Here is a 26603-nt window from a genome sequence, read left to right as displayed (position 1 = left end):
ACAAAATTGTAGTAACAAGTTGCATTTTTTTTGTTTTTATACTCATTTCAAAACTGGTTCATAACAAAAAACATTACTTTCAAAGGTCTAGGAAACAATCACTCCAACTAATTAGTAGCAGAGATGTTTTCTAGCATTCATCAATTTGGACTATTTCAGTTCTTCTTCAATAAACTATTACAAAACCGTAAGTAATGCTCTCTTTGTTTCAAAAGGAATAGTAAATTATCTAACCTATAGTTGCACTATCCTTGTTATTATCTAAATTGTAGTTCAGTTGCACAAAATGCCAAAACAATTATCCTGACTATGTCCCATCAGTAGAAGCTGCATATAAATACTGCTTTACTTAAATGTTTCTCGTAAATCGTCACTTGTATCTGCTTAGAAGTTATAACGAGGTAGCAACAATGAGGCCACATTTCGATCGGATGAAACGCATTTTCAAGGGCTTGGAATATCCGGACACAATTTGCATTTCCTATTCGCTGAAAATGTTAACGTTAGTTTTATCTTGGTTTAATTACTAAAAAAAAATAACAGTTTCTTATATAGTTTCCTAGGGCAGTGGCAACATCAGCAGCAAACCAGAAGATATTGGACATATTTACAAGCGTTGAATTGTGCGATGATATTTCACGTGTGCACCCTGATGTGGGATTTGTGCGTGGTTTACAATGACATTATTCTTTTTGGCGATGACATGTGCGTAGTTTCTGGCGTCGCACTGGTTATGTATAAGAAATTCTATCACAACTACTACAGCGTTCAGTTTGAGCAAATTTTCGAACAGTTGAAGCGTTACAGTGAGCAAAATAATCAACGCGATGAAACGATTCGAAAACTGCAACGAAAATATCACATTGAGGAGTACGTGCTGATTATTGGGACCATTTTCCTGGGACTTGCGACAGTTGTGAGCCTAAATGGGCATGTAAGTGTAAGGGTTACATCTTGTGTTTTCTAGATTTAATCTAAATTTACTTCAGGCATTGTTTGACTCTACCATACCGCTCAGAGCTATATATCCAATAGAATTAGATACAGATCAGCGAATCATTGCTGTTACAATCTTTCAATTTGTTATGAGCATTTTCCTAATCGAAGGAATTGTATTTTTCGATGGAATCGGAGGACAAGTAATGAGCCAGATGACCCTACATTTCCACGTACTCTGTATTGATTTCCAACGAATTGGAAGTGGATTAGTTGATTCACCTGAAAACGACTCTCTTGAACGCAAAAGTAACAGTGACAAAATTAAGTGTGACCTATTTAAATTAGTAAAGAGACATCAAGAGCTTATACTGTACACAATTGTGCAATTTGAAAAAAAAAATCTTGCGATTTAATATTTTTACTTTCAGATTTGGACATCGGGCAAATGCTCTCTACCAGCCGATGCTTCTGGCTCAGCTCATATGCAGTTTGGCTATGATTTGCCTAACGGCTTTTGAGGCCACTCTAACAACACATGATCCTTTGTTGTTTTTAAAATTCGCTATGTTTGCCGTTTCGGTGCTTATTCAAATCCTTTACTGGTGCTATTACGGAAACCGAGTTTCACACATGGTAAAATCCAGAAAAAATGTTTTTCATTTGTTTAAATTTTCTCGTTTACAGTCAACTGAAATTAATAACGCTCTGATCAGTTCAAACTGGATCGTTGGAAACAATAGTATCAAGAAGGATTACAAGTTTGTTATGATGCGCGCTCAAAAACCATTCCGATTCATTGTGTACAACTATTTCCCGATTTCATATGAAACATTCATTTCGGTATGACATACATATGGTGATACTTTTAAAATTAGCTGATAATAAGTTTCTGTTTTTCATTTTACAGGTTTTGAGTCGTTCATATTCCTTTTTCACACTTTTCAGAACCATAAGTGATTGAATGCAGATTTATTCTATGTTCGAAATGATGTTAAAATGAAAGTTACTTGCACAAAATGAGTGGATTAACATTTGCAATGATTTAAATGTTTGTTTCGTGTTCTACAACATGTTGTATTTACTTTCCGACATTTTTTTGTTAGATTTCTTTACAACAGTATTCAAGCTGACATTAATATTTTATCTGACAAACAAAAATTCCAATTTAGATCATTTCCTAAAAATTATCAACTTTTTCAAACATGAAATAAACCACAGTATAAATGCAACTTACAGGAAAAAAGTTTTTTTGTAACCCCATTGTGAAACGATATACTTTCCAGTCATTGTCGTACATTTATCCAACGAGGTTCACCGAGTTGAATAAATACGAAGAGTGCTGAAAAAATCAAGTTTTGCAACGAGTTCCATACAACATTTTTTGCAAATCCGAAAACACTCATTAAGCGAAATTTTAAGTCAAATTTTCATGTATTTTGTCAATAAATCGTTTAAATCAAAAAAATGTTGAAAAGTGTAACTTTTCGAAACAAGTGTTGAAAAGTGTTGCTATTCGATTCTGTTATTTTTGGTACAGAAAAGTAGGCTATTTCGTCGTTCAAGAATGACAGGAAAAGTAAGTAGTTTCACGACGGAATTGCAAAAACAATATTTTTCAATACAACGGCCAAATAGTCCTACTTTTCAATATCATTTTGATTTGAACGTTGAATTGACTAAGGAGATGGACTTTTGACTAAAAAAATCCATTTCGGAATTGCAAAAGAAATTGTTTGCAATGAATGATTTTTTCAGCACTCGTTTTATTTATCCAACTCGGTAAACCTCGTTGGATATATGTACGACTCATGCTTTCAAAAATCTTCTTTTGCAACTTGTGGAGTAGACTACTATATCTCTTTAGGTAATAATCTTCCAGAGATAGTTTATTATCTATTTTGAACATGATATCTGTTTCACAAACCATTTACTAAAGGATTTTTTTCATGGTTCAGGGCTTGGCCTATCAGTTTCTAAAACAAAAATTGAGAACACAAAAATTCTTGATCGCCCGATAACAAGATAGCAAACAATCAGAAAGCTCCCTTTAAGTGCATTTCATTGGGCAGCCCAACCTCGTCCCAAATTTCATCACATTGTTCGGCTCAAATCGGAACCAAAAATGGGAACAATTGTGGCCACCAAAAGTGTTCAAAAGCAGTCCAATTTGTTCCTCCATCAACAATATGATGTGTTCAATGATGTTCGACATTGGCGTCAAATTTTAACGTGTGTACGATAGTTGGCTTCACACTGAAAGAAAAAAGATCATTGGCTTCGGTGCTCACGGGAGCGGAGCTTTGGCCGGCCTATGGGCGACGAACCCACACTCAGACAATGCACGAGTTATTTAAAAAATTCATCGACCCAAAGTTATTTAAATTGTTGTCCACCGTCAGCCGTGTTTGCGCGTTCTTTCACCTGCGTCACACGATGCGGTTCACTTTTTTTGCTGTGAATTTAATCCACTGGCAAGGGCAATTGGGGCACATTCTGCTCAAACTTATGGCATCACGTGATATGAACCCCAACATTCTGTATTTGGTTTTCCCTCAAAACCACCTATATGAGTGTGTTCTGCACACTCTGCTTGTATGCACGAAGATGAAAAACTCTCCGGATGTGGACGACAATAGAACTTCCGCTTTTCAAATAAAATTAACCGACGCAAACGGCGATTAGTAGGCGCGCTGATCGATGAAAGCTCCCCAGGTTCAAGCGCTCGCATGACTTCCCCTCGTTCATACCAAAGCAACCCGTCACAATACCGCGATCGCAGCAAACCGTGGGTAGAATTTCCCTCTCCACTTTTGGCAAACACAGGCACGCATACATCATCGCCTGCTATGTTTTAGGGGAAAATCGGAACAAGAACGCGTTGGCGGCGGCTGACTGACCAACACAAACGATGCCACATTTTGTTACACATGCAAGAATGAGCCAGCAATAACAGCAAAAAATGGCCCCATGTTGATCCAACATGACAAGAGAGATCAAGCTCTTTCACTTCGACATATAATTAATATGGAAAAACGCATTATAGGCAGAATATTGTCATTTTTGGAACTCAGTATTTCACGAGAACTCCAAGCGGACAGACCAACAGGTTCAGGTTGTCCCGAACGATCCGCCGAGAAGAACCGGAGAAGAGAATCCCCTTCCAGTGGTCAGTCCGAGTTGGTACGGGTAGAATCGTCGTTGCACAACCCTTGAACCAATTTGCATAAATTTTGTAACATCGTGCACCAGGAAGTTTGTCCAAACGGATTTTGCGAAATCCGTCCAGCGTCGAAACGGATAAAGTGTCTCTGAAATTGTGGAGTGTGCGCCGGAAGAGAATGTGATTGCGCGTTAACACGATCTTCCGGGATGTGCTGTCGAAAAATGATGATACATTATGAAAACAAGTGATGAAATACGGCACACTGCAAGAAGATTCGGTGGGTTTAGTGAAATTTGGTGTGTGAAGCAAGAAAAGTTAAGAAATTGTCCAAAAACGGGCAGAAATCGTTTGGATTGGCAAAGTAGTAGAAGGTGTCTGTGAAATTTTGCGAAAGAAGCCTACAGGATAATACGGCAGGCTACTTTGGTGAAAAAACTGACGAACATTTGTGTAAGTATCAAATTTCATTTTTGATCATTATTATATTTTTTTTCTCTCTAAATCCAACTTAGTTTGGTGCCCGAGGATTTTTGTTGTCGGATGAATATTATTTCTCGGATGAATATTATTTCACCTTGAGCCAGGGGTTTAAAAAAACACCTGAGTTATTTATTTCATTTATCCCATGTTGAGAAGCTAATTACGATCAACTTTAATTCTACAAAAAAACATGAATTCTCTTGTTTTAAGCTGAATTGTTTTTGTATGTTTATTTATTTTTTTTCAGTTTTTTCTGACAGCATTCGTTCTATTCTAATAACTTTTTTGACAAATTTTCTTAATTATTATTTTTGTTTTAATTTTTTTTGATTTGTTGACTTTCTCTACATTTTTGATATTTAATCAAACCAATAGCTTTCAAAGTGCAGCTGAAAACTAAAATACTGTATACTTTTTCTATCTTAAAATACATGAGATATTAGTTAACACGGTCAAAGTTGCTCCCAGAAAATTATGTTCTTCAAAATTTCGTCAAAGGCACATAACACAAGTTAGATCACGTATTTTATACAGAGTTCAAAGTTTTCTTTTAATAAATACTACTTGAAGGTCAAAAATGTTATGAAACTTTGAGGAAACTCGAAATTTTTAATCAAAGTCCTAAATTAAAGGAGCATATCAATGGAGCACTTCCATTCGAGCAGTTTTTGATTTTTCTACAATGTATTTCTTATGGAGCGAACTGTCAACATCTGCTCGACTGCGGGTGCTCCATTGAGCAATTCGAGCCAAACATTTCATTAGGGCACAAAACCAAAAAGTAAACATTCGGGATTATTCCACTATTCCATTCATTAGTACACTCCCTACATGCCCTCCAAGAATCAGATTGATAACAAACAATTTCCTATTGAAAAAATCAAAAACTCAAAAGGGCCCATAAGAATGTTCACTCCGAACCAGAAAAAAGTTCAATTGTGCCCTTTTCTTTTTCGTTAGTTTTTCGTAGTTGAGGAACTTTCTACGTTAAAAGTGAACTTTTCATCATTCTTAACACTAATTCACTTCAAAACAACGTTTGGTTTACGTCTCACCAAAGATTTCTGCAGAAAAACTTCGCCGAAACACAATATTTAATACGGTCCCGCGGATGCTGTTCAGTACACATTTGAAGAATTTTTATGTTTCACATGCCTTATTCTCACCATTCGATCACAAAACTTCACCAATTAACATAATGTTCGCTGAATTCCTCATTATTTCTAACTGAACAAAAGGTCCCATAAACATCATTCAACACAACAATCGGATGACAGCACTTTAGTGCCCTTTCAATTCTCTTCGAAATTGCATTTAGAAAGGGCCCATTATGCACAGCAGTTGGAAAGCTAAAAGGGCCTAATAACGAGATTTTTTTAAATAATGAGTTTTATTGCGAAAATCAACATAAATTAAAAAGCATTCAAGCAGAGCTGAGGAAAATGATGTGTTTTGTCGTATCATAAGTAAAAATACCATCAGTCAAGCTTCTTTTTTAAATAGGAATTGAAACAAGTTGTGCACTTTTTGCAAGCGATTTTCTCGAATCGCGGTTTTTGGTTTTGTGCCCTAATGAAATGTTTGGCTCGAATTCTCCCAACAATGAGCAGTGGAGCATTTCCATTCGAGCAGTTTTTGCTTTTTTCTACAATGTATTTCTTATGGAGCGAACTGTCAAAAACTGCTCGACTGCGGGTGCTCCGTTCTTTAGATTTTTTTTTGTGTTTCTTACTTCTACAAGCTTGTGTTTCGTACTTTTTCTATGACCAAAGAAGTCATTTTGCATTGTTTGTTCGTACATAAAGGCTAATAAAATACTTAAAAATCTGTACCTTGACAGATTTTCCGATCGATTTGGTGTCTTTGGCAACGTTGTAGGTATAAAAAAATAGTTCAGTTCGTTTTGCACACCCAAAAAATAAATTGAGCGATTTTTGTCCCTCCCAGCCAATGGATAAACAAATTCTGTTTTGTATGGAGCGTGGACAATCCACCACATCGTCGCCGTCGTGCTAACTTGTCGTACATGCATTTTGGGCCTTATTCCCAATGCAACTATTTCGTAACACTCAAAATGTGCTATCACAACATAGATTGAACACTCGCACGAAAATTTTGTGTTGGCAACATTTAGCCGCTTGTTTCAACTTTGTTACGACATTATGTTGTCGTTTAATTTGCGCGAAACAAAAAAAAATCTTTTTAAACAAAAAACTAAAGTGCCCCCCTGTCGCACAGCTAAAAAAGTAGTAATCCAGCTGCGTGTAATAGGCCGGGGTGTAAAATAAATATTGCATTATTTTATGGGACCATCCATAAACCACGTGGACACTTTGGGGGGTATGGTAATTGTCCACGCTCCATATAAAAGTTTTTTTGTATGGACAATTGTCCACGAGGGGGGGGGGGGGTTGAGATTCCCGAAAAAGTGTCCACGTGGTTTGTGGATGGTCCCTATGCAATTTTATGTAATTTTACACCCTAAAATATGTAGCCCATCAGTATGGGAAACCTATCTGACCGAAATGTCAAGCTCATATATGCGTTTATCCTTATAGCGTTTCATCGGTGTGATGGTCGAGTGGGCTAAGGCGCCAGTCCTCACTGTTGGTGCTGGGTTTGATTCCCGTCGGTTGCTGCTTTTTTTTGTTTTTGCAAAAAATGTACATGCAGTGTGTAATATTAAGTGTTTATTTTGACAAATTGGGCTAAGTCACATGTTGCAACAATGGAACCAATAAGTTTTCAATATGTTTCGATTACAAAACGAAATGGATTGTTGCAAAGTTGTTTTCAATTCGAAAGGCTTGCAACATTGCAACGTATTGTTGCTAATATGTCATTTTTATGTTTCTACAGCAAAACAAAACAAAAACTAGACTTAGTCAATTTTATCATGTTGCCCAATGCTACTTGGGATTGAGTTAAGAACGCCATTTTGTGCAGCTCACAATGCGTCACCTTTTGACGTTTACAGATCCCTAAAATTTGGTTTCAATCCAGAAAAAATCGACGGAATCCGAAAAAATCCGTGCATTTTTGTCACTTTACAAATGAAAGTAGTTTCAATCTTGTCGTGCTATCTTGTCACTCCCTAAAAAATAAATGTAAGTGCAACAACTGGCCAAAGGGATTTCAGGTCAGAACGCGTTTGACACACGTACAAGTTAGACTACCGTAAACATTTGTAACTATAACTCAGGACTCCAGCAACCAACTTCAACCAAACTTCGGGACAATGCACATAATGGTCAGCCAAACAAAACGTGTTTTCCATTGTTTACATTGCGTGCTTTCGTTTTTGTTTATTCAAGGTCCAACATAAAAACGCGCTTTTTTTCAGAACGCCAAAATGGCGGATGCGACAAGATAGCACGACGACGTTGATATGTTCTTAGAATGGAGCCCTTCCATTCGAACAGTTTTTGATTTTTCTACATTGTATTCCTTAAGGGGAACTGTCATTTTATCACTCGAATCGGGTGTTCCATTAATCCATCACAATGTTCTTAGAATGGAGCACCGGATTCGAGTGGTAGAAATGACAGTTCTCCCATAAGGAATACATTGTAGAAAAAGCAAAAACTGCTCGAATGGATGTGCTGTACTGTAACAACAATTTTATTTATTGGCAAATAGTTCACTCAAATTCAATTCTGTCAAATAGAGCGTGTTCAGGGAGCCAAAATTTCTGAAATCTTGTTGAAACTGAAGCGTTTACTGACACAACTTCAAAAATAGCGAGTTGTATTATTTTCGTATTTTCTTCCTGCAATTATACACATTTAGTCTGTACAAAACTTTCCGTAAAATGATATAACATTATTAAAAAAAGAAAGGCAAAAACATAAAAGTTTCCTTTATGTATGATTGAGATATTTGAACCAGATTCTAGATAAGATAAAATATAGAAAACCATGACGTGCAAAACTTCTGTGCATTATATGCTTCCATCAAAATGAAAAAAAAATCTGCAGAAAAATTAAAATTTGTTCACAGAAATAATTAATCAGTTTAAACCCCTCCCTCTCCCCACCAAACACTATCAAGTTCTAAAATTTTCCCACAGTGACACTTCCGAGTTTACGGTATCTAAACATTCTGTCCCCTCCGCTAGTAATCTCGATTTTATTTTCAATAAAGTTATTAAAAAGCGCGTAGCACAATTGACTCGTACCAGTGTATTATTTCCGCAACACCCACCACAAAAAAGCGACTTAATTTTCCATTCGAGAAAATTTTTGGTAAACCGCACACAAAAACCTAATGAATTTCAAATGAAGTCCGCGATTGCTGGTGGTGACGAACAAATAAAGCCCGATGATTATGGTGTTTTGTGGTCGCAAGACCCCTCGACCTCCTCTCCCCATCCCACGTTCCGCGATTCAGAACCCCGAAAAAGCGTCGACACTTTTGCTGGCTGACCTCAATCTGGCCAATTTTCCTTCACCGAATCACGTACCTCCCACCCATCACCCTCGGAACAGTTCAGTAGCGCGACAAGAGACCAAACGTGCCACGGCTCCCAGAACCAACAGATCACGCTCGCTCGCTCGCTGGCTGAGGCTGATGATGATGATGGTACGCTGTACAGAGTTTGTGTATGGTTCAGGTGGTACAGTCCAGCCACAAATGATATAATTATATTCTATTTAAAGCCTTCACGCATTCATTTTCCCTTTGGCCCTCGCCACGCAATGCCACGCCATGTGTGTTTGGGGGAGGGAGAGAGAGCGCGAATCACCAACCGTAACAAATCAGCAGTTCAAATCAGCGGAAGTTGGTTCCGGTTCTTCTTTCCATCATCCCACTAGCGGTGGCGGTGGCTTATTCCTGATGTAGCCTTCAAAAATGGTGGATTTGGTTTTTCAGGATGGGTTTTTGTTCAATTCATTGAAAAGTTGTTTTAATGTTTGCATAGATTTTCAAAAATAACTTTAGCTATAGAAATTTGTTGAACTTTTTTTCAAATCCATGTCAGGTACACATTTTAGTAGCATGTTTTTAATTTTTTTCTCAGCTCTAAAAAAAACTTAAACAAGTCAATTCAAGGTTTATTTTAGATAATATAAATTTCTGAACAATTAAAAACTGAAAAATCTTTTTCTTATTTGTTCGGCATCAAATATTACGGTTTTACTATTTGGTTCAAGAACTGAAACTAGTTAGACTTGCTTTTGGAAAACATCATTGAGGCTGTCTTTTATTCACTTTTTTTTATTCAATTTTATGCGTCACGTTGTATTTTTCCAAGAACATAAAGGTGACAAATTTGACAGTTCTGATATTTTCACTACAAAAGAGGGCTCTTTTCCGACATTTTGCGGGGTTAATCGAAATTTTTCGTCGGGGGTCTAGAGCAACTTTTCTTTTGAAGATTTTATTCTTCGATTATATAAGATATTTCTTCAGAAAAGTCACTGAAAATCGAAGGATTCATAGATCCATCAGATTTCTTACGAACATGCCTCGGGAGACTCTGAATACCTTATATGACCTTCAATAAAAAGCCTCCAAGCCAAATTTACCAGATTTATTTATTTGTCAGAACAAGTTCCCTTAAAAAACAGTTTTGGTTCAATATAAGTAGATATATGCCCGTTCTCGTAGAATAAAACGTGATTTATTTTAATGATTTTGATAGAACAATTTCCATGAATTTCATCAAAATTTGATGCTATTTTTGTATTTTTACAAAATATTAACATTATAACAATAATCTGAGGTGGTGTTCATCTTGTTAAAGGGAATTACAAATATACAGAAATGTTCGAGAAAGTCACATTTTATTTTACGAAATTGGACATATGTTGGACATATGTAACTGTTCTCTACAATGTGATTGATTCGAAAAAGGTTAAAACATTTAAGGTGTGATATGGCAGCGGACTGAAAAAATAATTGTTGGAACATATTGGGTAATAAATAGCCTTTTAATCAAAAACTCTAAGTTTAGCATTGTTAAATGCTCAAATTTATATCCTGGCAATATGTTGCTGGATTTTCAGGACAAATTGAATAAAGAAAAAATGTATGAGTGTGTCAATGTTGATCTTAATCACGCTCAAACAGATAAAGGAGACTTTTACAGTAATTTCATAGATGTGGGGCATGAATTCATGTTTGTTAATGTCCAACCAATTCGATACAAAAAAAAAACGTTACTTAACCCACCCTAAGGTGGTTGGTGCCTTCCTCACATTTAAAGATTGCAATCCACAATAGACACAAAAGGGTTGTGTTTTTCAGTCTTTTATCAACTTGACTCATTATTCATACCACTAGATTGGGTAGTCAGATCTTCATATTGCAGGGCACTTAACGTCATGATTCGAATTCCCGGACGCTTCGAAACCCGGACACTTCAACTTGCTTTATCAATTATTTGGATATAAGTGCGCATTATGAATGTCAAAACTGTGTTATTTGATGAATTCTAACATCAACTTTCATTTAAAGATTGTTTGAACGCTGTAGTTAATGCCGAAACAATTAAATAAAATAAAATTATAAGTTTAACAAAAATGCGAAACATTTCAACGGAAATATTTCATAGGCGTCCGAAGCACCGGGAAGGCAAAGCAGAAATTAGTGGTTTTGATTTCCTTAAATTCTAGCCATTTTTTATATAAACTATCAATTGTTTTGATGTTAACAGTTTATTTGAGACCTAAAGAATGCCATTCACTAACATTTCAGTCCAAATTTGTGCTATTCATAAGTAAAATCGAGTGTCCGGAATTCGAAGCAAAAGTGTCCGGATTTCGAATCAGCTTTTAACAGTGTCCGGAATTCGAAGCACAACAAGTCATTTTAATTTTCAAATTCTGATGAAAAATTGTTAGAAAAGACATATTTTGCATGCATTCCCTTAAAACTGACTATTTATACTATATCCTGATGATATTTCTACATTTCCAACTTATTACATGATTTTTTGCCAGCTATAACGAAAATAATATGGTACTAAGTGTCCGGATTTCGAATCATGACGTTATGTGCTTATGATAGGATAGTCAGATTTCCAATCCAATTCGTGCTCGTTGAAAAGGTCTTTTAATTACCTATCCAAAGGTAGGTCGCACCATCCGGACAACGTTTTCATCAACATATCTGAGATCCAGCTTCCAAAAAGTGCATAAATAACACTTAAGTGCTTATAACAGTTGATAGCGTTGTCAGATCTTCAATGTTTTGGACGCGTTAAAAAGTTCTTTCAAATACCTTTCTGAAAATGTATAACAGGGGTGCCCAACCTTTTGGCCCTGCGGGCCAGGTCTGATTTTTCTTTAGCAGTGACGGGCCGGAATTAATATTTGAAAAAAAAAATAAAAAATATAAAAATTGAAATTACAAGCCTAGGTTTCAACATTTGGATGAAAAAAGTGTTTTAAAATTCATTTTGCAGGCGTACAGTTGCTTTCCAATCATTAGTTTTGAAAATATCGAGGTATTGACGAAATTTTTTTTTTCGCAGAAAAAATTTTGTTTTATGGGACTGTACATTGGTATTTCATGAAAATTTAAAATGTTTTCAAAGGAGTTCAATCATGCTGAATATGATTATAAACGCGGGCAAATGCATTTTAATTAGTTTTCAGTTGATTAAACCTTAATTTTTATTGAAATTTTGAAGTTTTCCGAAAAAAAAATATTTTTGCCCCCTGATTATTCAGGCCAACTTTAAAGGGGGAGGGCGACATGAACTTTGAAAAATATTTCCAACGGCCTTGTTTAAAAAAAAGAAAATAGAAAAAAAACTTCAAATTGAAGTAAACACAGTCAAAACTGAAAGAAATAACATTTAGTCTCTTTTTGTAAATTTTAAACAACAATCCAAGTTTTTTCATAAATTTAACAATTTTACGAAATGGATATTTTTGTTTTCCTGCACAATTTTTTCAGTTAAAAAATATCAATATAAAAATTATAAGAATTAAATTCAAACATGAAGAATGTTCTTATAATATGTTAAAATTTGATCTCAAGCTTTTTTTTAATTCAGACAATAATTTTATTTATTTAATACTTCATGAACAGTCTTAATATTTTAAATATTTTAAAAAGCCGTCGCGGGCCGGATGAAATGACTTCACGGGCCGGATCCGGCCCGCGGGCCGAACGTTGGGCAGGCCTGATGTATAACATTCGGTTTTCTTACAAAAACAACCCTTTTACAATCTTCCGAATTTTAGTCAAAATCGTTTTTTAGCATAACTTTTGAAGTACTTAACTAAACTGCATAATTGTCAAAAGCGACTGATGGGACCCCAAGACGGATCGAATGAGGCCAAAACGGACAAAATCGGTTAAGCCAATCTCGAGATAATCGAGTGACAATGATCAACATCCCACCACACACTCAGACATTTGCTCAGAATTTGATTCTGAGTCGATAGGTTTACATGGGTCTAGGAGGTCTTATTGAGAAGTTCATTTTTCGAGTGATTTCATAGCCTTTCCTCAGTAAGGAGAGGAAGGCAAAAGTTTAAAAAAAAATCTAAGATGTTTTTTTCAGCAAGTATCGCACATTATTTTGTTTATTTTTTAATTGCCTTTAAAGTTGCCCTTCTATACTATTTAGCTACGAACTATTTATCAGGAACAAGATCAACAATTTTCAATCATTTTTGATTTGTTTGAAAAATTACCTTTTCCTGTTTTTTTTTTGTAACTCGGGGAAATCAAAAGCTCTATAATCAACTCGTAGTGGAATAGTCTTAACCGTACTATAAAAATATATTGGAAATTTTAACTTTGAGACTAACATGCCAATAATTCGAAAAGTATTCTTTATAAAAAAATCTTGAATCTAAAATTCTCAAAAAAGTTGTATCAAAAAGCCACCATTCTTATAGTACACTGAGACCAATTCCAGATGGACTAAACTTTGTTAAACGTTTCCAGAATGGTTTATGATCTATTTTCAACCATAAAAAAAACACAAAAAAAAACTATTTGAAAAGAATTGCATTCAAATATTTGCAAATAACTGGTAAATATCTTCTTTTGATACTCTGGGTTTCCGGTACCGATTAAATGATACAATGACGCTGAATTCGAATGTGATTACAGAAATTTACCAATATGATCTAAAAAAATGTAATTCAAGATGGCGACCAACATGGCACTAGTAATTATCAATGTAGGATTGTAACAGAAAGTGAGCCATCCGAATTATTCTAATACGGAGTTACTGAATGTGGCCTCTAGAATGCTTCAACGTTATCTGAGTATTTTTAATAAAAGATGGCGACAGATGCAAAAGCGACAGACACAACAAGCGCCGCTTCCTTTAATTGATTGCAGATTCGGCTATTTTGCCAAATCAAGTAGGGTAGAGGACCCAGTTTTCGCCCTGCTCCAGTTTTCGCCCACCTACTGGATTTAATCTGTATTTAGCAAACTCATACCGTTTTTTGGTTGAATTTATTATGCAGGTTTACATATTCATTCATTTCTAGTACTAATTGAAACTTTCCTAATGAATTTCTATTGATTATTAAGTTTTATAAGCTTTTCAAAAAAGCCTTACTGCAGCCGCCATATTTTGTCAATTTAGACTACAGCGGGTAATAATGTTAATGAGGAAAACAACTCATTTTGTCCGAAAATGATGTAAATGAATAATTCATTAGTTCACTGTATGTCTGAATTTCATGAAAATCTAGTGATTTACCTGTTTTAAACGTTTACCAAAGGTTATTTCAATAAAATAAAGTGGGCGATTTCTGGGTTCATGAAAAAACATGCGATCCAATTTTCGACCAGGGCGAAATCTAGTATTGTGTTTTAAGATTTTAACTAGAACCAGTTTTCGTTTACCATAAAAACGAATCTAATCGCAGCGAAATGTGCTTGAAAATATATGTGGAACATTCTAGATTAATTGTAAAGGTTAAATAATCATTTTAATTACTTTCATTCATAAGGGGTTTTGGTTCAAATGTTGTAAAAGTTTACTGGTACATAGGATAACAAATTAAGCAGAGGATGGAGAAGTAGTTACACATGTATTGATCCTTGCACTGTAACTTGGATTTGGCCCGCACTTTTCTCTCGCACTTTTGACAACAACATTTCCAAAAACTAGGCAACCAGCAGTTGTTTATTTACATTTCCAGTCGCAGTTTCCACCAAACTGGACATTTGCACTTTAAAATTGCGATTGACAGTTGAGCAACATCGGCTCGCTTTGATTATTTTTTGAGAAAATTAAAATTTCCCAAGCCAGTTTGACAAGTCGCAATAGTGCGATCGATAGCAATAATTTAGTGCGAAGTCCAAGTTAGTGAGAATTGCGCAATACTTTAATATTTTTATTAAGAGGTACCGTAAACTGGGGTGACTTTGATAGCCCGGGGTGACATTGATAGAAATTTGATTTGGCCACTAATTTTGATACATTCAATGTAACAGTCACATTTTTGCATATATGTTCAATAATAAGCTATCCCTAAATTCTCAAAAATGTTTAGATACTTATTTGACGGGCATTTGAAAAACCTACCAAAGTCACCCCGGGCTATCAAAATCACCCCAGTTTACGGTACTCGATGTTTTATGTTTTTTGAGTCAATTCGGGAGCAAATGACCCATAGGGCTAAAGCTTCCCTAACAAAATCAACAACAACATGGAGCTAATTGTAACTGTGTGCCTCTTGGGTGAACAGGGACACATGAGTTCTATCACAAATTTTGATTCAGTCATATTTTTGAGAGAGAGTGAGAACATGTTTTGGTTTTAGTTATAATAGACAGAGAATCTCAAAATAAGCAGGATATCTGAAAAAAACTCCTGGGATTTTTGAACCTCAATTTATAATATGTACGACAAAATATGTGCACATCAATGAAATTTAGCTTCGGGAACATGTTGTGTATCAATAGGAGACCATATTTGCTTAGCTTTGAGTCATAATTTCATTTGATTTCTTAATTTTTGTCGTGGGCGAAAACTGGTTCCAAGGGTGGGCGAAAATTGGATTTAGGGGGGCGAAAATAGGCTCTTCAGAGCACTTTATAAAAACGCAAAATTTTATAAAAAATTAACACGTAAATGATAAAAACCTTGTGGAAACTTAAAATCAAATAGTTTATCAACGTTCTACAACAAATAGAACCAAAAACCATAATTTGCCATCAAATTCTCATCAAATTTCCAAGATTGCCTCTATAAAGTGGGCGATTTCTGGGTCCTCTACCCTATTCAGAGAAAATCGCATTCCAAGAGGAATGGCAAATTAGCCGTGTGGGTTTTCGTATCGGCAGCCAAGAATAAACAAGTTTTAAACGATGTGTTGGAACATCCTCTACCATCTATAGTAAAAATATCGATTTTTCCAAAAGTGGATAATAGCCGTTTCTTCAATAATGTATGCCATCGTGAATTTCAGTGGATTCTTTAGGAGCTCTTTGCGGTGTGTTGTTGATGCATTGATAAAAGTTTTCTTCTCATTTTATGCTATACTACATTGTCATGCAATAAAATTCACTATGAAGATTAATGATGCAGAACACTTGTTTCTAATTCAGCCCACGTGACGCCAGCACGTGACAGGTTAATAATTTTACACCCCACTAACTTTATAGCAGGTCGACCCCACTGTCGGTTTCCGCTACTCACGCACGTAAACTACATAGTTCACACTTTATTGCCTAATAATAATCACACCGCACACTGCGATGGGTAATAATATTTCCCTTCACGCGGCAGAGCGTCTGCAGCCAAGTCCAAAATTGATCGCGCACCCGCGATGATCACCATCGATCATGCTAATAGGTTTTCATTGTGTTACGCCACAAAAATGCGGTGAGTTAGGGGGGAAATCGGCGATGCCGAACAACAACAATTGTTGTCTTCCCAAACTGCATTAGGAGCGCAGAAGGAAGGAAATTGTATTGATCTCTAGCATAATCGCCGCGGCTAATCTGTGATACCATGGGCGTTATTAACTCATCTTTTTTCGATCTATGTCTATTTCCCTTTCATTTCCAGGTCGCTCACGCGGTGATTCCTCCCATGCGATGATGAAACGGTCGAAAAGTGTTGGAAACTGTTTGAACTTTGGATAACGACCCCGGTAGAAGAGTGTGTGCGCTGCCTCGGGGAAGAGATAAGCCTGTACCGTTAAAGTAGAGTAGAGTATGAAGTTTTTATTCACAGTGCGCCCGAAAATACGTAAAACTTAAGGAGTGCACAAATTTGGAAAAATACGATGCGTAAAAAACAAAAGCAACTGCCGGGGGTGTCCGACCTTACCGTAATCGTACTGCTAGCTAGGTTAGTGATAGTGTTAGGTCAAACAACATGCAACAACGGCCAGGGCCGGGTTCTCTACGAAAGACTGCCAAACCAACAGCTGCAGGGCTTCGATGACGATGTGGTCCGGGACTCGGCGCCTCCATTCCGGGTGCTCGAAAAGTGCCAGGATCTCTGTCTGCGAGACCGTACGGCGTCCACCAATCTGGGACGGGCTTGCACGAGCTTCGACTTTCAGCCGGGAAGTCGCATTGCTTCGTTCAGCGGCAGCGCCGAGTACGAGGAGTCCACGTGCTACCTAACTCGCGAGCAGGCCGCTCCGGAAGGAATTGGCAATCTGATGCTGGTGCCGAACAGTGTTCACTTTACGGAGGTTTGCCTGTCGTGTAAGTTGAAAATGACCTGGACCAAATCAAAAACATTGGACAAGATCTATAGATTAGATTTTCGACTATCGACATAGACGAACGACTTCATTTTTTGACTCCCACCTCTCAGTCAGAGGTCATCATAAACCGCTTGACCCGCTTAATTACAACGCTCGATTCCGACAATGACTTCATCTTCTCAAAATTTGACTCTAGTTCTCGACTTCGAGTTCCTTCTAACAATTCGCGATTTTGCTTCTACAAACTGTTCGACTGTGATTCAAATGTTTCCGCTTACTAGACCGCTGAAGAAGTCCGGTTTGTCCAACTACAATTCTGTATTTTGCAGGGCTGTAGAGTACTGTAAGATTTTTAATACTCCGACTCCAGTTTTTCAACTAGGGTTGCGGAGTCAGGTATCTGACTCCATCGCTCACACCAGCTACACCTCAGCTTCTGAAAATTTTGCGACTCTGACTCCAACTCCGCCTACTGGTTCTCAGAATTTGGCTATTCCGACAAAGTACCTGATGCCACCGACTCCGGCTTCGTATCCGACTTCTCAGCCCAGTTTTAAAAATCATTGTCTTGGACTTCACAGACTCAGATTTCGAAACCATCAACAAAGATTATGACTTCGACTCAGACTTTTAATTATCGATAAGTTCAGACTTCGTTGACTCAGACTCCGTTATTCGGTATCAAAATGAATCATCCCCATCGCTCTAGTCACGCAATCCATCCCCCTTTCTAGCGAGCAGACCCGACCGTGAGTGTCCCAGCCGCCGGTACGTGTTCGAGCGCCACCCCAGAAAGAAACTCAAGCTGCCCGTGTCCGACATCAAGGAGGTGACGGCCGCCAACCGTTCCGACTGCGAGGACAAGTGCCTGAACGAGTTCTCGTTCGTGTGCCGGTCCGCGAACTACGACTCAACGCTCCGCAGCTGCTCGATGAGTCGCTTCACGCGCCGCACCCATCCGGAACTGCTGGAGGACGATCCAAACTCGGACTACCTGGAGAATACATGCCTGAACGCGGAACGACGCTGCGATGGGCTCGTGGTGTACGTCAAGGAGGAGAACAAACGCCTCGGTGGACCGTTCGAGGTGGAGATTTTCAACAACATGACGCTGGAAGAGTGTCAGTCGCTTTGCTTGAGAGCGGAAAAGTATGCAATTACGGTGGATAATCAACTGAATATTTTCTAACCTCCTAACCTTTTCTTTGTTCAGGTACTTCTGCCGTTCGATCGAGTTTGACGATCAAACGAAACAGTGCATACTCTCGGAGGAGGATTCCGTCTCCCAAAAAGATGATCTCAGCATTAGCTCTAGTCCGACTCACCACTTTTACGATCTCGTTTGTCTGGATAACCGTGAGTATCGTTCGCACCCTGCTTTTGCTTTCCTCAAGCTACAAATATCGAAACAATAGTAAGGTTCACTCCCCATCAATGAACCCCGGGTCGTCAGGTCGTCAGAAGATCACGCCTCATACTCAAATCACGCATTGAACGAACTCGTTTCGCCCTTTAACGATATTTCCCAATAGCCATTGTTGCGAGTTCGAGACGGATTCGAAAGCGTAGCCGAGAAGCTCGTTATTTGACTCAGAGGCTCACTCCCACCTGGCTTGCACATCCTTCGCGCCACATATTCCCAACCAAATAGTATGGATTCTCCACTCTTCTGACGATTCCCTAACCGGTTGTTGATTGTGTTGTTGTTTGTTCCACACATCTTTTTGCACACGATTTTTGTGAGTTCCGGACACACCGGGGGTTCCGGGAGGGCGTACCATGAGACTGTTGTGAGTTTTGTTATCGGTCCAGTTAGTCACTCACCTTTCCGTTGTCGCAATCTAGAGCGCGGATCCGACTATCCGGACAATTCCGTAACATCGCATTTGTTCGCTAGCGGCAGACGTCCGGATACTGCCTTTCAGAGGTATCGAAACTCTAGATTAGGTGGAGAGTTCCATTCAGAAATTACTGGCAGGTCGTTGAGTGAGTGTCTGGACGAGTGCCTCCGGCAGACCAGCTTCCAGTGCCGCTCGGCAGTGTATAGCGATCGCTTTCGAACGTGCCGTCTCAGTCGATACAACCAACGGGATGGAATGCGCATTATCTACGATGCAGACTATGATTACTATGAGAACTTAATGCGTAAGTATTTCGTAGTTGGCATAGTCTTACAATAAGATATTTTGTTTCGTTTAATCACTAAAGCACATTTAGTCGGCGGAGGTGGCGGCGCAGGAGGTGGTGGAGGAGGCGGTGGAGGTGGAGACTCGGATCCCGGAAGCAACGGCAGGCCCGATCCCACCGACTGGAGACCTCCTTATCCAGGTATGATTTAGATCTTAGAAGAACACAAATTTGTTATTCATGCCATCACAACCTTATTGCAGATCGTGATCGTATTCCAGATGGTATTCCTGGAAGGTATCCCACAGGAGGATCACGACCAGATTACGGAATCGGTAAGTGATCGTTACATGAGCCTGTTCGTTCTAACAAACATTTGTCCTAAACATAACACTAGTCCAACAAGTAACACAATGAACCAAAAGGCACCGAAAGTCGTGCTCATCATGTTAAGCACTCCTGCATTTGTCACACTTCCAGGTGAACCGTATCCGGGTGGTTTCCCAACAGACCGATACCCCGGACCAACGGATCGATATCCCCAAGGTCATAGCACAGATCGGTACCCTTCGGACTACGATGGTAGATATCCTCCGGTATACGACAATCGCTTCCCGGGGGATCGTTACGGACCTACAGATCGGTATCCGGATCGAGAACCAGATGTATATCCCGGTGGTCATCCTATGCGTTACCCACCTCCAGACTCCAGATATCCTACTGACCCACGATTCCCTCCTACTCCCGACACTCGATACCCACAGGATCGCTACCCAAGCGATCCTCGGTACCCTCCAGACAATCGTTACCCTCCCGAACGGTACCCAGCAGATCGCTATCCACCAGACAACCGTTATCCACCACAAGTACCCACACCTGACTCACGCTATCCTCAACGTCCATACCCGAGTGCTCCCCACCATCCAGATTCCCGCTATCCTGCACCAACGTCAGGATCGCGTTACCCTCCTGCACCAGCCTATCCCGACTATCAACCCGGATATCCTCCTCCTCCTAGAACACCCCCAAATCGTGGTGGCTACACCACAGACCGGTACCCACCACCACTGATGCCGATCGATAACAATCGTTATCCAGCACCCGAAACTCGATACCCAATGGAACCCGTTTCAGCACAAGGTCGCTATCCGACATCACCGAATGTGTCACCATTCCACAAGTACATGAACCGCCGTCCGGGTAATCATTCGTTCAATTAATTTCATTCACTAATGTATCTGTTTCCATTTGTTTGTGCACGCTTCGATCACTTTACGCCCCAACTCAAATAAACAATTTCCTCAATAGGTTACGATCCGTACATGCCGGCCTACGGCCCGGAGCGTGGATACGTAGACGACCGGTACGGTCCGTACTACCCACCCTCGGGAGCTGGTCGCGTTCCGCCAATGCCACTGCCTGCCTTCCCAGATCGGGATCGCGGATATCGGCGTCCTGGAATGCACGAGCAGGGACCTCCGACCTACCCATTCGAGATCCCGTACGGCCCCTCCAGCTCGGGATACGATAACACGCTCGGCGGCGGAGATGGATTCGGTGGGTTCGGACCACAAAGACCGTACGAAACGCGCTGCGATGGTTCGGACAGCTTCAAGCAGATGGCGTCGAAGCGTAAGATGCGAAAGCAGTACATCCGGCAGTCGGTGAATGCTGCGTCGCTGGGATTGTGCCAACAGTACTGCGTTTCGGCTAGGGAGTTTATGTGCCGCAGTTTCAACTATCGGGACTCGGCTCCGTATGAGACCGATGGTAACTGTGAGTTGAGCGATCGAGACTCGAGGGATTTGGACATTCCAAGCAGCCAGATGTTTGAGCAGGATAACTCGGACTATTACGAGCGATCCTCTGGAAGAGCGGGTGGTCACGATGAGTGTTTAGATGGTAAGTTGAAAACGGATTGTGATTATGACTGAATATGAACAAACATTCGGTGCTTTCAGTTGGACAGGTTTGTAACGAGGATGGCATGGAGTTTACTTTGCGTACGCCGGAAGGATTCATTGGCAGAATATACTCGTACGGGTTCTACGATCGTTGCTTCTTCCGAGGTAACGGTGGAACGGTGAACGTTTTAAGAATCAGCGGCCCACAGGGTTATCCGGAGTGTGGAACTCAACGGGTGCGTACTGAATGAGTTGCTGTTAGAATGTAACTTGATCCTAACAATAATTTCAGTACGGGGATACAATGACAAACATAATCGTGGTGCAGTTTTCGGACAATGTACAGACAGGCCGGGACAAACGATTCAACCTGACGTGTATGTTCCGAGGACCGGGTGAAGCAGTGGTGACTTCTGGCTACATCGGAGCAGGGTAAGTAGTGGTACGAGGTCAGGGGGCAGACACTGCATGTTAGTTGGGAGAATAAAATGCATGCGATTCCTTTAGAAGCCTTACACTAGTTATGGTAGCATAGCTACTAACATACAGCTGATGATCATCCTTTGACTATTGAGTCTTGTACCATGACCAGGTAGAATCCATCTCCAACAGTTGGATTCTACAATACTGGTACAAGATCATATGAGACAAAGGACAACAGTTTGCCCACTGGTTGAGTGTAGTTTTAATGACATCGACAGATCTGGCAGTCCGATACCGATCGAGTATCTTCCGGCGGAGAACTCGATGAGCAACAAGGTGCGCTTGATGATCCTGTATCAGAACCGACCAACGACTACCATTGCGGTGGGTGATCCGCTGACGTTCCGACTGGAGTCCCAGGACGGGTACAGTCATGCGACGGACATTTTCGCTACGAACGTGGTCGCGCGAGATCCGTACTCCGGTAGGAGCGTACAGCTGATCGATAACTACGGGTGAGTTGGGATGACCGTGATGTTTGTAATGTAAAACTAATCGGTTGAAAATTGCTTTTAGATGTCCGGTTGATAGTTTGGTGTTCCCCGAGTTGGGTCGATCAAGGGAAAGTGACGCACTAGAGGCCAGATTCAACGCGTTTAAGATTCCCGAGTCGAACTTCTTGGTGTTTGAGGCAACGGTTCGCACATGTAGAGGCGGATGTCAACCGGTGAGCATTGAGCATGATGACGATGTCGACTTTCTTATACAAATAATATGTTTCCAGGCTTACTGTCCAGGACCAAGCGGACGCTCGGAGCCTTCATTTGGCCGTCGGAAGAGGTCGGTCGAGGAGAATGCTACCGAATTTGATGGAACGGCTGAGCCTCTGATTGGAAGTGACATAGACGATGAAGATGAGGTCTCCGTGGTGAACGGAACGGTCATTAACGAGACGAAACCGAACAAAAATGCTACCAAAGATAAGGATGATGCCGAGGTGGGAGATCTGGAGGCAAACGCCAGCGAGATGCCGGAGCAAGTCCGGGAGATGATTGAGGTAAACTAAAGAGAGAGGAGCGATACCCTTAGTGCAGTTCAAAAAGTAATTAAAAGTCTCGTACCTTCCACACGCTGCAGGTCTTCCAGTCACGCGAGGAAATGCAACAGGATACTGTGGCGCGCAAGATGGTCGCTCCCCAGGAAGCGGTTTGTCTGACCCATTCGGAGTATTACGGTCTGTTGAGTGCGCTTATCCTGCTCATGATCCTGCTGATCAGTATCACGTTTGCATCGGGCTTGGCGTACCGACGCTACTGGAAGGTGTTTCTGAAAAATCGTTCCCTGGACCGAACCTCGCCTGTGAACTCTTTCAGTCCATCGGCGCTGCACCAGGTCACCGGAAGTCAGTTCCATGCGTCGGGTAGAACCAATTCCACCTCGTCACGGGGCGACGGAAACATCCGAGCACCTGGACTGTCGTTGTTCGGGAATGGACTGCAGAAGACCTTTGCCACCGGGTAAGTTCCACCAATTGCACCAAATAGAAGAGATTATGTGTTTCCTAATGTATATATACTAGTGTTCAGCATGATTTACGTTGTTTTGTCATTAAATGCACACCGAAATATGGTAAGGCATTTCAACGTGAATACCAGCATAGTCGATGTGATTTGGTATTCCTTTAGAGGCATTTTTTACATAATCTGAATGAAGGTGATATCAAACAAATTAAGATACATAGAACATCTTACAACAAGTGTCCATTCTCTAGTGTTCTGTATGATTTTAGCTAGTTTATTCATTAAAATTAGTAAAATTCACGGTGAAACTTAGTATGACACTTCATTACAAAAAGCAGTTCGTTCGTGTGTTTTTCTTCAGAAGACTCTTTGGTCATCAAAATAAATTAAAAAAACGCTTTATCTAATTTTCCAACCGACAGCAACCTTTCACGGATGTGCCAAATTCCGGTGATGAACCCTATTTCCCGGAACAATGGCGCCAAAAACGACTTTGACGACCCGAGTGAACCCATCTATACCGACCCTTCGCTATTCGAACGATCCAGGTAATTAAACGCGCAGCGTTGCTTCTATTGCTCTTTTGATCCATTCAAATAAAAAAAAACTTTTGGTAGTAAATTTGTACGAAATTCTAAACCCAACCCTCCTTCCGCTTTTATAATTGCAGAATATAAACGACTTTGAACACTCTTTTTTGTAGATCGCTGCGCAGCATCGCTGTCGACCAATCCGATGCCAACAATGTTTGAACATTTTGATTGTGTAAGCCAAGTGAACATGAAACAGAGAGAAAATAGATTTTAGTTGAAAGCATTTGTAGTATTCTATGAGCTAATCTCTAGCTTTTAAGATGTATTTGATGAGCGCTGATGTCTCTGATGATAGTTAAACGTTTAAAATTTTTAAGCAAAACAATAAAATCAAATAAACAGGAAAAATAGTTTAAAATAAAAACAACAATAAATACTAGTAAAGAGCTCATACTTGTAGGTACTGTGATGGCTATTGATAGGAAAGGGTCAGATTTTGTGGTTGGACAAGGATCATCATTTTGAATCCTCGAACATGAATGTGAATAGACTTAAACTTGACTAGGAACTCTAGAGTACGGTCAAATACATAACACATACAGTCTTTATACCAAAGAACTACAATTCTAGCTCTCACTTTTGGTATTTGTATAGTCGTCGAATCTCTTCTTAATTTATTCGTGATAACTTAAGTAAACTAGCCCTGCTGACGTAACAAGTAAGGTATGGACATCTAACTAAGAAAGGATGTATGTATTAAGGAGACCATAATGTACGAATCATTAGACTAAATTAGATTTACAATCATAAGCAACAGTCAATGAGAAGCACTTCGAGAAGCCAACACACAGACTTTTCCAGGTGTTTCGTATCTCTTTGCAGCTCGTCCTTAGGAGTGATTACATTATATTCATGAAATAAATTTAATATGCATCAAATTGAAAATAAATTGTTTGATTTTACTTCAACACAACAGAAATCCCAAAACTTAAAATGTAGGTCAATACTCCGTTACAAGAAAAAATGAATTTTGGCACGAAAACATCAACAACATCCATGTTTACAAAATTTCTATGTGTTCTTCTGTGCAACCTCAACTGGCCACCCACAACCAAAAAAAAATGCACGTTTCATGATTTACCTGTGACGCGAGCACGCGATTGGAACGTGTCTTTGGGCAGCACTTTTTCACTGGTATGCCAATGGTCTTGCAGCTGGACCATTACTTTATGCACCGATTTTGTAATATTAATGGTAGTTATCCAATAGAATTCATCAGATCCACAGGTGGTTCAGGAAGCTGTATTCGGAGTAGGTGTTGGAGAAGAACAGTTGGGTAGTGCAAAAATGTTGGCTAAAGTGTGCATTTTACTGGCGGTGACCAATGTAATTTCGGCTGTTGCAATAAAAAATAGTACTGAACTCGAGAAGCCCAAGGTAGGTGATGAAATGTCAAATTTAATAAGTGTGCTTTATTTTAACAAACAGTAAACTTTATTTTTGGTCAACAATCTACAATTGTTCCATGCATTTCATGACTTAATTTTCAATTCAGTTCAAGTTCAGTTCAGTTCAATTCAAAGACCTTCTCAATTCTTCATTTTTTTTCGAAAAAAACGAACATAAAAAAAAATGATAATCTCTGTAAATTGTTGTCCTTTTTAATTCTTCAAATCCCGATCAAAATGGAATCATTTTACCTTTAAGAAAATATAGTGTTTGACTTAAGGTACGTCATTTTTATTACTTACCCTTACGCAAAGTTGCACTCTCGATTTAGCGTGTTACTTAAAATCTTTAAGAAAAAAATAAATAAAAAAAGTTCCACCCCATTTCTCGTTACTTAACGATTAAAAAAAATCGAGCGACACGCAAAATTCTATGTAGTTTGAATTTACGGTAACCCAGAGCCAATCAAAAAACAAACATTTTAATTCAAATACATAGGAAGTTTGTTGAAAATCTTCATGAAATATCAGAATTTCACGATAAAATTTGAAGTTTTTATCTTTGAAACTCAATCGCATACGGGAATTTCTCGTATGTTTGGCAGGTAAGCACTCGCTGCTAACTCTATCTAATAAGCTGATTTTCACTTTTTAATAATTTAATTTAATAATTTTGCATACTAATAACTCCTTTGAAGTTTATTGTGACAATTTTGCCCAGTTTTAAAAAATCATGATTTTGGTTGACTTGTCAAAAAAGCTGGTATTTTTCGTCATTTAAAACCTTTGAAACACAATCAAGAGTGATGGCTGGTGAATGTGTCTATGGGTATGCTAATTGCCCGTGAAAAAGAAATTGATAAAAAATGTAAGCGTGTTATTTTGAGGGCAAAAATCATTTTTTCGCCAATTTTTTTGTAAATTTCATGTTTCAAATACAAGGTTTACAATACCTAAGATTGGTTAATCTTAAAAAACCTAGTATGCACTTCAGTTATGGTAATTTCTAGTAAAATCGTGTAAAGTTATTCACTTAATTGTTTCTCTAAATTGTACAACTACAAATTTATAAAATATAAAAGTTGTTCACATCGATTCATCATGCTTAAAACATAAATATTTTAACAAACCACTTTAAATATGACTGTTTTTATAAACTGAAATTATCGAAACTTTAAACTACTTGTCACAAATACCCTTTTAAAACTTTCTTTTTGATTTATCGTGGAATTTGTTGTATTTTGACTGAAAAACAACCCCTAAAACTTAAATAGGTGAAATAATTCATAATCAAATTATAAAATCCAATGCGCACTCTTGTCCCGTACAGTGCGCACACTTGCCCCAAGGGCGGGGCAAGAGTACGCATTTGAGATTTTTTTACACCCAAAGTTAAATAACGAGGGGATAGTCCTC

At 39.0% G+C, this 26603-nt stretch overlaps 2 protein-coding genes across 8 annotated transcripts; both read left to right on the top strand.

The window, feature by feature from the left end:
- Positions 1-376: 376 nt before the first annotated feature.
- Positions 377-2182, top strand: LOC119770043 (putative odorant receptor 92a). Of its 2 annotated transcripts, XM_038264175.1 has the most exons (6): positions 377-502; positions 556-934; positions 990-1309; positions 1368-1572; positions 1624-1779; positions 1847-2182. In XM_038264175.1, exons 1-6 carry the CDS (start codon positions 411-413, stop codon positions 1898-1900), a joined length of 1206 nt encoding a protein of 401 aa, XP_038120103.1. In that variant the 5' UTR covers positions 377-410; the 3' UTR covers positions 1901-2182. The 2 variants fall into 2 exon arrangements, with proteins under 2 accessions (XP_038120103.1, XP_038120104.1); XM_038264176.1 differs by lacking the exons at positions 377-502; positions 990-1309 and having other exon boundaries at positions 848-934.
- A 1815-nt stretch (positions 2183-3997) lies between these two features.
- Positions 3998-24684, top strand: LOC6030862. 6 transcript variants are annotated; one of them, XM_038263717.1, is made up of 17 exons: positions 3998-4552; positions 16581-17230; positions 17967-18381; positions 18446-18588; positions 19078-19377; positions 19450-19560; positions 19623-19694; positions 19840-20559; positions 20668-21261; positions 21321-21499; positions 21556-21695; positions 21965-22201; positions 22263-22413; positions 22471-22743; positions 22800-23203; positions 23629-23754; positions 23910-24684. In XM_038263717.1, the coding sequence occupies exons 2-17, from the start codon at positions 16801-16803 to the stop codon at positions 23956-23958; spliced, it is 4344 nt and encodes a 1447-aa protein (XP_038119645.1). In that variant the 5' UTR covers positions 3998-4552; positions 16581-16800; the 3' UTR covers positions 23959-24684. The 6 variants fall into 6 exon arrangements, with proteins under 6 accessions (XP_038119645.1, XP_038119647.1, XP_038119644.1 ...); XM_038263719.1 differs by having other exon boundaries at positions 19441-19560; positions 22824-23203; XM_038263716.1 differs by having other exon boundaries at positions 19441-19560.
- The last annotated feature ends 1919 nt before the right edge of the window (positions 24685-26603 follow it).

The sequence above is a fragment of the Culex quinquefasciatus genome, chromosome 3 (assembly GCF_015732765.1).
Source record: "Culex quinquefasciatus strain JHB chromosome 3, VPISU_Cqui_1.0_pri_paternal, whole genome shotgun sequence".
In the NCBI taxonomy this organism is placed as follows: domain Eukaryota; kingdom Metazoa; phylum Arthropoda; class Insecta; order Diptera; family Culicidae; genus Culex; species Culex quinquefasciatus.
This window is presented reverse-complemented; position numbering and strand designations above follow the sequence as displayed.

What these genes read in the sequence shown, in the direction of transcription:
- LOC6030862 (XM_038263716.1), top strand. Translation starts at nt 16,801, where the DNA reads ATGCGTAAAAAACAAAAGCAACTGCCGGGGGTGTCCGACCTTACCGTA. An exon ending in ACGACCAGATTACGGAATCG is followed by an intron (nt 19,695 to 19,839) that starts GTAAGTGATCGT and finishes TCACACTTCCAG; the next exon opens with GTGAACCGTATCCGGGTGGT. An exon ending in CAGCTGATCGATAACTACGG is followed by an intron (nt 22,202 to 22,262) that starts GTGAGTTGGGAT and finishes AATTGCTTTTAG; the next exon opens with ATGTCCGGTTGATAGTTTGG.
- LOC119770043 (XM_038264175.1), top strand. Translation starts at nt 411, where the DNA reads ATGAGGCCACATTTCGATCGGATGAAACGCATTTTCAAGGGCTTGGAA. An exon ending in TTGTGAGCCTAAATGGGCAT is followed by an intron (nt 935 to 989) that starts GTAAGTGTAAGG and finishes AATTTACTTCAG; the next exon opens with GCATTGTTTGACTCTACCAT. An exon ending in GAAACCGAGTTTCACACATG is followed by an intron (nt 1,573 to 1,623) that starts GTAAAATCCAGA and finishes TCTCGTTTACAG; the next exon opens with TCAACTGAAATTAATAACGC.